The following is a 12,266-nucleotide window of genomic DNA, read 5'->3' as shown; positions in this document are numbered from 1 at the left end:
TCAGACAGTCAGTATTCAATTGGCATGCACAATTTCGCTGACTTTCCTGACATGATCATCATCAGTAGACGCCACAGGGTGTCCTGAACAAGGGTCATCTTTATCTTCTGTCCAGCCATTTTTAAACCACGTGAATAATTCATAACACTGAGTATGGCGTAAGCACTCATCACCATAAGCTTCCTGCATCATTTGGTGTCTCTCGGTAAATATTTTCTTGAGTTTCACACAAAATATAATGCAGATTCATTGCTCCTTTAACTGTGCAATCTCGAAAGTCACAAACTGTGCCATGCAATGTTATACTCAATACAGTACTGAACACTAACAGACATACCAAAATGAAACTTCTGGCAATTGCATAATAAACTCAGGTGTGTGCAAAGATGCCAACTGCATTTCGCTCCAACACACCATTGCTGTGAAATTATTAATACTCCAGAATCTTTCTAACAGACCTCGCACACCTTTACAATGTATATTTTGTTCATCCAATATCTGCAGTGCATAATGCTAAAATTTCACACCTGTCCAATCTTTAGAAGGAGATCTTGACTCAGTTTTTCAGGTATGCAGAGGGGAAAACATGCATGTAACTGAGACTAGTGTGTGTGTATTTGGATGACCAACAACAAAGTTCTTGGATTAAAAAGGGAGAAAGACAGGGATGTAGTCTTCTGCCCCTACTGTTCAATCCGTACACAGAACAAGCAATGATGGAAATAAAAGAAATGTTTAGGAGTGGGATTAAAATTCAAGGTGAAAGGATATCAACTATATGACTTGTGGATGACATTGCTGTCCTTAGTGAAACTGTAAAAGAATTACATGATCTGCTGAACGGAATGAACAGTTTAATGAGTACAGAATGTGGATTGAGAGTAAATCTGAAAAAGACAAAAGTAATGAGAAGCAGCAGAAAAAAGAACAGTGGGGAACTTAACACCAGGATTGATGGTCATGAAGTAGATGAAGTTAAGGAAGTCTGCTCCCTAGGAAGCAATGTAACCAATGATGGACGGAGCAAGCAGGACATCAAAAGTAGACTAGCACTGGCAAAAAGGGCATTTCTCACCAAGAGATGTCTACTAGTATCAAACACAGGCCTTAATTTGAGGAAGAAATTTCTGAGAATGTATGTCTGGAGCACAGCATTGTATAATAGTGAAACATGGACTGTGGGAAAACTGGAACAGAAGAGAATTGAAGCATTTGAGATGTGGTGCTACAGACAAACACTGAATATTAAGTGGAGTGATAAGGTAAGGATCGAGGAGATTCTGCACAGAATTGGAGAGGAAAGCAATACATAGAAAATGCTGGTAAGGAGAAGGGATGGGTTGATAGGACATCTGTTAAGACATAAGAGATGAACTTCTGTGGTACTAGAGGGAGCTATAGAGGGTAAAAATTGTAGAGGAAGACAGAGATTTGAATACATCCAGCAAATAATTGAGGATGTAGGTTGGAAGTGTTATTTTGAGAGGAAGAGATTGGCACAGGAGAGGAATTCTCTGCATCAGACCAGCCAGAAGACTGATGACTCAAAACTATTCTGCGAAAGCCTTCTCACAAAGTTTATAGAGCCAGATTAACTGAGGAATCTAGGAACATACTACTGTCCCTAACATATTGATCCCATAGAGACTGCAAACACAATGTTAGACTAATCACAGCAAAGATAGAGGCATTTAAGTTATCATTCTTCCCACAACCCATTTATGAATGAAATGGGTAAAAGCCCTAATAACTGGTACAATGGAAGGTACCCCTGACATGCATTTCAAAGGGGTTTTGAGAGCATAGATGTAGATGCAGATACTATTTCTAAAGCGTTCTTCAACAAACATTTACAAAAATTTCAAATTGAAAGTTATGTACAAATTTAATGTTCAGCACGGCATGGCACTGTGTAGTGCCACTGCAGCCACCTGCTGTTAAACTTTGCTTTCCTGCTAACCTCACCAAAATGTAAAAATTAACATTTTTCAATTTTGCAGCAATTACTACATAAGATATTTACTCATGTAACTGCTATTTCCATTCTTAAAAAAATTCTATCAAGGGTTGAAGATATAAAACTAGCCTGTTGAAAATGTATGGGTGAGTAGATCATTAGTTACAACATTATTGACTGTAAAACTAGCTTTAGGGTGTTAAAGGGCAAAGAGGCTCAGTGCTCAGTTGACCCCAAGCAGCTAATTATGAACCAGCAGCATACTTAAGCAGACTGTTGGTTTTATGGCTAGGGCACACAAAAATTCAACTGTACCAGAGATTGTAAAGTAGCGACAGATAACAAAGGTCAGCCAAACGTTTTGCTATTAGTTTATATCGGCCATGTTGTTGGATTTGAGCAACTATGAACTTGCTAAATTTGGCTATAAAGATTATAGTGAACCCATTTGTCAAGAGTAGCTAATGTGGCTAGTCCAGCCAAATATAAGTCACTTATGTGCATGGTATGAGGTAATTTGAGGTTACTGTTAATTACAGTATAATCCCACTTTTATGTTCTTGGAATTAACGTTTTCCCACCATTTACAAAATTTTTGATCATTCCTGTCAAATTTCCTATGCCTACATTGTTAGTTTGCACCCGATTTTGCATCAACATATTTATAATTTCATATATTTAAAAACAAAGATGATGTGACTTACCATACGAAAGTGCTGGCAGGTCGATAGAAACACAAACAGACACATACATACACACAAAATTCAAGCTTTCGCAACAAACTGTTGCCTCATCAGGAAAGAGGGAAGGAGAGGGAAAGACGAAAGAAAGTGGGTTTTAAGGGAGAGGGTAAGGAGTCATTCCAATCCCGGGAGCGGAAAGACTTACCTTAGGGGGAAAAAAGGACGGGTATACACTCGCACACACACACATATCCATCCACACATATACAGACACAAGCAGACATATTTAAAGACAAAGAGTTTGGGCAGAGATGTCAGTCGAGGCGGAAGTGCAGAGGCAAAGATGATGATGAATGACAGGTGAGGTATGAGTGGCAGCAACTTGAAATTAGCGGAGATTGAGGCCTGGTGGGTAACGGGAAGAGAGGATATATTGAAGAGCAAGTTCCCATCTCCGGAGTTCGGATAGGTTGGTGTTGGTGGGAAGTATCCACATAACCCGGACGGTGTAACACTGTGCCAAGATGTGCTGGCCGTGCACCAAGGCATGTTTAGCCACAGGGTGATCCTCATTAGCAACAAACACTGTCTGCCTGTGTCCATTCATGCGAATGGACAGTTTGTTGCTGGTCATTCCCACATAGAATGCATCACAGTGTAGGCAGGTCAGTTGGTAATCACGTGGGTCCTTTCACATGTGGCTCTGCCTTTGATCGTGTACACCTTCCGGGTTACAGGACTGGAGTAGGTGGTGGTGGGAGGGTGCATGGGACAGGTTTTACACTGGGGGCAGTTACAAGGATAGGAGCCAGAGGGTAGGGAAGGTGGTTTGGGGATTTCATAGGGATGAACTAACAGGTTACGAAGGTTAGGTGGACGGCGGAAATACACTCTTGGTGGAGTGGGGAGGATTTCATGAAGGATGGATCTCATTTCAGGGCAGGATTTGAGGAAGTCGTATCCCTGCTGGAGAGCCACATTCAGAGTCTGGTCCAGTCCCGGAAAGTATCCTGTCACAAGTTGGGCACTTTTGTGGTTCTTCTGTGGGGGATTCTGGGTTTGAGGGGATGAGGAAGCGGCTCTGGTTATTTGCTTCTGTACCAAGTCGGGAGGGTAGTTGGGGGATGCGAAAGCTGTTGTCAGGTTGTTGGTGTAATGGTTCAGGGATTCCAGACTGGAGCAGATTCGTTTGCCACGAAGACCTAGGCTGTAGGGAAGGGACCGTTTGATGTGGAATGGGTGGCAGCTGTCATAATAGAGGTGCTGTTGCTTGTTGGTGGGTTTGATGTGGATGGACGTGTGAAGCTGGCCATTGGACAGGTGGAGGTCGACGTCAAGGAAAATGGCATGGGATTTGGAGTAGGACCAGGTGAATCTGATGGAACCAAAGGAGTTTAGGTTGGAGAGGAAATTCTGGAGTTCTTCTTCACTGTGAGTCCAGATCATGAAGATGTCATCAATAAATATGTACCATACTTTGGGTTGGCAGGCCTGGGTAACCAAGAAGGCTTCCTCTAAGCGACCCATGAATAGGTTGGCGTACGAGGGGGCCATCCTGGTACCCATGACTGTTCCCTTTAGTTGTTGGTATGTCTGGCCTTCAAAAGTGAAGAAGTTGTGGGTCAGGATGAAGCCGGCTAAGGTGATGAGGAAAGAGGTTTTAGGTAGGGTGGCAGGTGATCGGCGTGAAAGGAAATGCTCCATCGCAGCGAGGCCCTGGACGTGCGGAATATTTGTGTATAAGGAAGTGGCATCAATGGTTGCAAGGATGGTTTCCGGGGGTAACACATTGGGTAAGGATTCCAGGCGTTCGAGAAAGTGGTTGGTGTCTTTGATGAAGGATGGGAGACTGCATGTAATGGGTTGAAGGTGTTGATATACGTAGGCAGAGGTATGTTCTGTGGGGGCTTGGTAACCAGCTACAATGGGGCGGCCGGGATGATTGGGTTTGTGGATTTTAGGAAGAAGGTAGAAGGTAGGGGTGCGGGGTGTCGGTGGGGTCAGGAGGTTGATGGAGTCAGGTGAAAGGTTTTGCAGGGGGCCTAAGGTTCTGAGGATTCCTTGAAGCTACACCTGGACATCGGGAATGGGGTTACCTTGGCAAACTTTGTATGTGCTGTTGTCTGAAAGCGTCTGACGCTTTCAGACAACAGCACATACAAAGTTTGCCAAGGTAACCCCATTCCCGATGTCCAGGTGTAGCTTCAAGGAATCCTCAGAACCTTAGGCCCCCTGCAAAACCTTTCACCTGACTCCATCAACCTCCTGACCCCACCGACACCCCGCACCCCTACCTTCTACCTTCTTCCTAAAATCCACAAACCCAATCATCCCGGCCGCCCCATTGTAGCTGGTTACCAAGCCCCCACAGAACATACCTCTGCCTACGTATATCAACACCTTCAACCCATTACATGCAGTCTCCCATCCTTCATCAAAGACACCAACCACTTTCTCGAACGCCTGGAATCCTTACCCAATGTGTTACCCCCGGAAACCATCCTTGTAACCATTGATGCCACTTCCTTATACACAAATATTCCGCACGTCCAGGGCCTCGCTGCGATGGAGCATTTCCTTTCACGCCGATCACCTGCCACCCTACCTAAAACCTCTTTCCTCATCACCTTAGCCGGCTTCATCCTGACCCACAACTTCTTCACTTTTGAAGGCCAGACATACCAACAACTAAAGGGAACAGTCATGGGTACCAGGATGGCCCCCTCGTACGCCAACCTATTCATGGGTCGCTTAGAGGAAGCCTTCTTGGTTACCCAGGCCTGCCAACCCAAAGTATGGTACAGATTTATTGATGACATCTTCATGATCTGGACTCACAGTGAAGAAGAACTCCAGAATTTCCTCTCCAACCTAAACTCCTTTGGTTCCATCAGATTCACCTGGTCCTACTCCAAATCCCATGCCACTTTCCTTGACGTTGACCTCCACCTGTCCAATGGCCAGCTTCACACGTCCATCCACATCAAACCCACCAACAAGCAACAGTACCTCCATTATGACAGCTGCAACCCATTCCACATCAAACGGTCCCTTCCCTACAGCCTAGGTCTTCGTGGCAAACGAATCTGCTCCAGTCTGGAATCCCTGAACCATTACACCAACAACCTGACAACAGCTTTCGCATCCCCCAACTACCCTCCCGACTTGGTACAGAAGCAAATAACCAGAGCCGCTTCCTCATCCCCTCAAACCCAGAATCCCCCACAGAAGAACCACAAAAGTGCCCCACTTGTGACAGGATACCTTCCGGGACTGGACCAGACTCTGAATGTGGCTCTCCAGCAGGGATACGACTTCCTCAAATCCTGCCCTGAAATGAGATCCATCCTTCATGAAAACCTCCCCACTCCACCAAGAGTGTATTTCCGCCGTCCACCTAACCTTTGTAACCTGTTAGTTCATCCCTATGAAATCCCCAAACCACCTTCCCTACCCTCTGGCTCCTATCCTTGTAACTGCCCCCAGTGTAAAACCTGTCCCATGCACCCTCCCACCACCACCTACTCCAGTCCTGTAACCCGGAAGGTGTACACGATCAAAGGCAGAGCCACATGTGAAAGCACCCACGTGATTACCAACTGACCTGCCTACACTGTGATGCATTCTATGTGGGAATGACCAGCAACAAACTGTCCATTCGCATGAATGGACACAGGCAGACAGTGTTTGTTGCTAATGAGGATCACCCTGTGGCTAAACATGCCTTGGTGCACGGCCAGCACATCTTGGCACAGTGTTACACCGTCCGGGTTATCTGGATACTTCCCACCAACACCAACCTATCCGAACTCCGGAGATGGGAACTTGCTCTTCAATATATCCTCTCTTCCCGTTACCCACCAGGCCTCAATCTCCGCTAATTTCAAGTTGCCACCACTCATACCTCACCTGTCATTCATCATCATCTTTGCCTCTGCACTTCCGCCTCGACTGACATCTCTGCCCAAACTCTTTGTCTTTAAATAGGTCTGCTTGTGTCTGTATATGTGTGGATGGATATGTGTGTGTGTGCGCGAGTGTATACCCGTCCTTTTTTCCCCCTAAGGTAAGTCTTTCCGCTCCCGGGATTGGAATGACTCCTTACCCTCTCCCGTAAAACCCACTTTCTTTCGTCTTTCCCTCTCCTTCCCTCTTTCCTGATGAGGCAACAGTTTGTTGCGAAAGCTTGAATTTTGTGTGTATGTATGTGTCTGTTTGTGTTTCTATCGACCTGCCAGCACTTTCGTATGGTAAGTGACATCATCTTTGTTTTTAAATATATTTTTCCCTCGTGGAATGTTTCCCTCTATTATATTTATAATTTAAGCATTACGAAAAAATATTCGTCGAGAAACAAAATGATGCTGGCATGTTGGCCGTCCAGCAGTGTTTAAAAATATTACACCGCTAAGTTTCTTGATACCATGGCACTCTACTCAGAGGACTTGAACCAGTTAACGTGTAAAAGTTGGAACAATTCATGCCATAGCACCCCCCCCCCCCCTCCCCCCTGCTGCCAAGCACTACTTGGCGTAATGGCTGATGAAAGTAACTAGGTTCATTCGAATAAAGATATCATGAATATTCACAATCATTTCCAAATTCTCTATCACGCAAATGCAATTTCATGATTGTTGTGATCATCGTGACATTTTTGTCGAACCATATTTAGTGTGTTTCGGCGTGTGGCATCTTGTAGCGCTAGTTGACGCCGCTATTCACTTTGCATTGCTCAAATGTTTTTAGTTTAAACAAATGCCGGTTATGATTTTTTTCGTGTTGAACAAAAAGTGTTTTGAGAATTTATTCTCGTTGTCAAGTGAAGTATTTTCGTATTGTTTTTTGTGATGTTACACAAACAGTATGAGTGATAGTTTGCATGTGTGTCATTTTCTACATAACTGAGGAGGCACAGTACCTGATAACATCAAAAACACAACTACAGCGCATGAGAGGCAGAATAACACATATTCAAACACCACACAAAATACTTATGTACATATTTACACTTGACAATGAGAAAAAATTCTCGAAACGCGTCATTAAGCATGAAAAAATACATAACTGCTGCAGCATTTCATTATAATGAATTACAGCTGCAGGCTTCCCAAAAACATCGATTATGACCTTTGAAATTAAAAATTTTCGAAACACGTTAAGTAAGAAAAAATATGTAACTAGTGCAGTATTTCATTATTTAAATAATGAATGACATTGCAGGCTTTCCAAAAACATCAATTATGATATTTGAAATTAAGTCAAATGTTTCTACTTCCCAGGCAGTTATCAATTCCAGTTACATCAACGGTTTTTATTAGATAATAAACTTTCATTAGGTAATAAGAAAGTCCATGACAAGTCTTTTGATGCCTGTTACGTACATATATCATACATAAAATGTGAAAATGCATGAGGGAATCTTATATGTAACTTTTACAGTTTAAAATGTTATTTCGCACATTTTACACCATTTTTTTGAAGTCAATTGAAAAGTGTAAAAGCGGGGTTTCACTGTATTACAACTTTTGTTATCTTCAAAGGCAACTACAAATTAAAACTCGATTAACAATTTAAAGAGCTACACCAATCAGTTTAAGTAGAAGGAAGAAGTTAGCGTTTCACATTTTGTCAATAACTGGAGTATTTTAGACAGAGTACATGCTAGGAGTGGCCCAGGATGGGGGAGGAAATTGGCCATATCTTTTTTGTTTAAAGGGAATACATATTGGAAGAATATCATACTTTTATCATTAAACAATGAAATCAAATTATCATTTAACTGCAGTCATTAACAGGTTGTTTCCTAGCAGATGACATTAGTGAGACAGCAAGGAGTTCTATTTAGGAAACTGGAGCAGGAATATGCATTGTGGATGTTGTCATAATAAAATGTGCGCCCCTTACAACTACCATCGTTATACTATCCCCAAAACAAACACAGCTAATGTAAGCATTAATGACTGCATGAAAGAAAAGATCAGTACATACCAGTGGTTTTCAAACTGTGGGCCGTAGCTCCTATGGGCATCACAACCTTACAGTAGGGGCGTCGCTGTGGTTTCATAAGAATGATTTGATGCAGTATGCTCTCTGATTAAAGGAACAACATGTGCACTAGTAGTGATATCTAGCAAGCCAGCATGTAAGTGTGTTTCTGTGTCAGCATGATAGATGGCAGTTGAATTGTACTACCTGACTCATTTATGTTTATTCAGTAACAATCAGTTGGAAGGTTAGTTTATCATTTATAATTGTTGTTTGTCTTTTTTAATATGTCTTTCTTTGTTAGCAAGGATAAATGTTTAAATTTAAGTACAAAACATAATACTTCAGATTATCATGCAGCTCTAAAGACTTTGAATAGATGACAATGCAGAAAGTATGATGACAGTTACTTGAATTTCAATTTTATGTGTACTAATGTCATGTGTCCTAGCTACTGAAAGCAAGCTTCGTAGTAAAATGAAACAACATCTGGAGTCAAATCACAGTATTTTGGTAAACAAACCAGAATAATACTTTTCCCATGGGTTAAAAAATACAGGAAAAACTATCTTCCATTTAGCCTGCTTCGTTCCTACAAATGCTCATCTTTCATCTTACAAGTTACCTGCCATGTAGCAAAGAGCAAGAAACCTCACAAACCACTAACGTGGAAGAAAAAGTTGGATGATAAAGATATTCATTTCCACTCTTCTCCACAAGTGTTAGAAGATAATGACTTTCGGCTTATTAAAGAACTGAAGTTTGTGTTTGTCAATCATTTGACTGAATTCAGTGATTACATTTTGAAGTACTTTCAAGAAGAAGTTGATCAGCACAACTGGATCACAGATCCTTTCCGTTCAGAGCCTCCATGACCATTTACCAGTGAAGAACAAGAGAAATTCATTAATATTTCTCCAGACTCCACATATAAATCAAGGTTCATGTCCTCATCGCTGCTGGAGTTTTGGAATGTGGTGAAACAGAGTATCCGCAAGTAGATAACAACACCCTACAAGTTTTGACACCTTTTGCAATGTCCTACTAAAGTAAATTTTTCAGCTTTGGCATTGATCAACACTAAGTATATATCATGAATGGGGCAAAGAGATGTGAATTGCCATTTCCAGTCTTGTGCCAAGATCTGAAGAATTTATGATGAAGAAGCAAGCGTATTCTCGCCCTAGATTTCATTGCAAGAATAAGATATAACAACATTAATAGTTGATTAAAATGTGATATGTCAACAATTAATAAAGAAACAACTACTCTTATTCAGTTTTCTAAAAAACTTCAGTTTACATACCAGTGTTGGATGTCGTGTGCTAATTGAGCCATCAGTGTTTATGTCTCAGGTCAAGGGAGTGGTGGACCCAAAAAGTTTGGAAACCACTGGTATATAAAATTTTAAATGCTTACTAACTTTAAAGAATCTTTACTCACCTTCTGGAATCTGTCTGACGAACGAAGGCTATTAACACTTGTCATGAAAAGATTGGCATTCTGGTTTTCACTACTCTGGGCAAGATAATTGCCTTCCCACTTGCGTGTTTGCCCCCAGTGTGCACGCTTCCCTCGCAGTGCTGATGCAGCTATAATCTAAAAGCATTATATATGCACAATGAGAAATGTACCCATGTCATTAAGTAGCAACACAATAAATTTTTGCTGGTAGTCTGTAGTAATTATATACCTTGAGCTTCAGCTGTGGCCATTCATCTCTTGGAATTGGCCTTAGGATCATCCATGCTCTCCAACGACTGTAAATATTTTTCAGAAGGGGCACTAGAGGGCGTACAGCCACTGGTGGTGATGGCCATATAATAGTTTTTCCATAATCCCGCAGTGATTTCACATGCCTGTAACAAAACATTATTCCATACAAGTGTACGAAACGATAATTGAAAAACCCAAGACAACAACAAAATGGTGTCTTCATTAATGTTTTATATAAAATTAATAACAGAAAAAATATTATGAAAAGGAAAGTTGCCACTCATTATATAGCAGAGATGCTGAATCCCAAACAGGCACAACAAAAAGACTCTCAAATAAATAAATCTTTCACATGACTTGTGTCTAACATTATAACTCCTTATAGAGAAGTGGGAGATGGCAGGTAACATTACAAACTATATTTTATCACAGATGCTCTTGACGATTTGAAATAACTGATAAAGTATTAACAGCTTCCTCTCATTTTAATATTAGATAATGTATGCTGCATTCACTCTTAATCCAGGACAATATGATAAATACAATGAGCTACATCAACTAAGTACCATGATAACTTAATAGATGAAGACACACTGAACATATGCTATTATGGTTTGCACAGCTATTTCTTCGGCAATGCATTCACCTGGCTGTGTACAGATTATACAGTATGGTGGCGTTTTGTCACTTAACACAACAAGAATACATCAATAGTGTGTTTCCACTTATCAGTCATCAGCTGATAAATCTCATCACATAATCACATTGTCTGGGACCAAAATATGCTTCTTTTTCAGTTTATCCAAATATCTGAAGGAACTAAATTAACAGTAGCAGGTATAATGTTACTACATATGCACTCAAGCTACAAGAAACATACTCAAATAAAGAGAAAATTTTTTGGCTTGTCAATAAAAGACTGTTTAAGGTACAGAAAAAAATGACTTATTTTTTGACAGTGTCTCATTTTACGTCTATGTAGAATGTCCTACATTTTTCAGTACACAGATTTTATCATTATGAGAGGTTCTGGAATATCTGTAAAATATCAACAGCCAGCCAAAAACTTCTTTAGATATGGAAATAGGACAATGTCAGAGGGAGGCCACATTCAGTGAATACACTGATCATCTGTCTGCCTGACTTTATTGGAAAAGAGTGAACACAAATGCTTTTGCATCTTAGAGAAGACCATGATTGCTGTCTTCTCTCTAATACACTATCCAATCTGGACTTTTCATTGTTTGGCACTATCTCTTTTGTAAATCACTGTCCTCTTCAATTACCTCCAGAATAACACAATACACAGTCTTCCCATGTTCTTTTTGTTTCAATATAAGACTTTTTGAATCATCTTTTCACAAATTCAAATCATAATTTAACTTTTCCTGCAAGGAGTGAAAGTTCAATTTAGTTGATAATATGTATTTTAATCCTTGATTACTGATTCAGGAAATGTTAATTTTTTTTCATTCCACATTATAATATATGATAAATTTCTGCAATTTGTGATCAAAGAAAATAAACTTTTCAATATTCATTTGCCACTAATGCTTATGAAAGACACTCATTGGTCAACATAGGGGACATAAAGGAGAGCTTTGGTCTTTCTCCGCTGTTTCTATATTGTTATCTTACTTCTTATTATTAGTAAGTGGTTATTTTACTTCTTATTATTAGTAAGTGGTTGGTCTTCCTAATTGTTATTTATTCTTAATATTTTCATGGTCTTCTAAAAATGGTTGTAAAACTTGACCTTGTAATGAAAGGTAAAACCAATAAACATACACCAGCCCCCACTTTTTTTTTAAGTTTGGCATATACTTCACCACATGATGTTGGTCTACTTTCTCTTGTTTATTTCCATAACAAACAAACTATATGAGCACACTCCTTACGAATGCACCCCAATAACATAGTGACAG

General features: G+C 40.6%; 1 protein-coding gene across 1 annotated transcript in view; it reads right to left on the bottom strand.

The window, feature by feature from the left end:
* LOC126473155 (unconventional myosin ID) overlaps positions 1-12,266 on the bottom strand; it is a 158,401-nt gene that overhangs the window by 36,383 nt on the left and 109,752 nt on the right. Inside the window, exons 14-15 of the mRNA XM_050100016.1 lie at positions 10,319-10,484; positions 10,069-10,224 (exon numbers count right to left, since the gene is read on the bottom strand). Of these exons, the coding sequence (XP_049955973.1) occupies positions 10,069-10,224; positions 10,319-10,484 (322 nt within the window). The remainder of the gene's footprint in view (positions 1-10,068; positions 10,225-10,318; positions 10,485-12,266) is intronic.

Source organism: Schistocerca serialis, chromosome 4 (genome assembly GCF_023864345.2).
Source record: "Schistocerca serialis cubense isolate TAMUIC-IGC-003099 chromosome 4, iqSchSeri2.2, whole genome shotgun sequence".
Taxonomy (NCBI): domain Eukaryota; kingdom Metazoa; phylum Arthropoda; class Insecta; order Orthoptera; family Acrididae; genus Schistocerca; species Schistocerca serialis.
The sequence above is the reverse complement of the archived record's forward strand: the minus strand, read 5'-3'. Positions and strand labels throughout refer to the sequence as shown.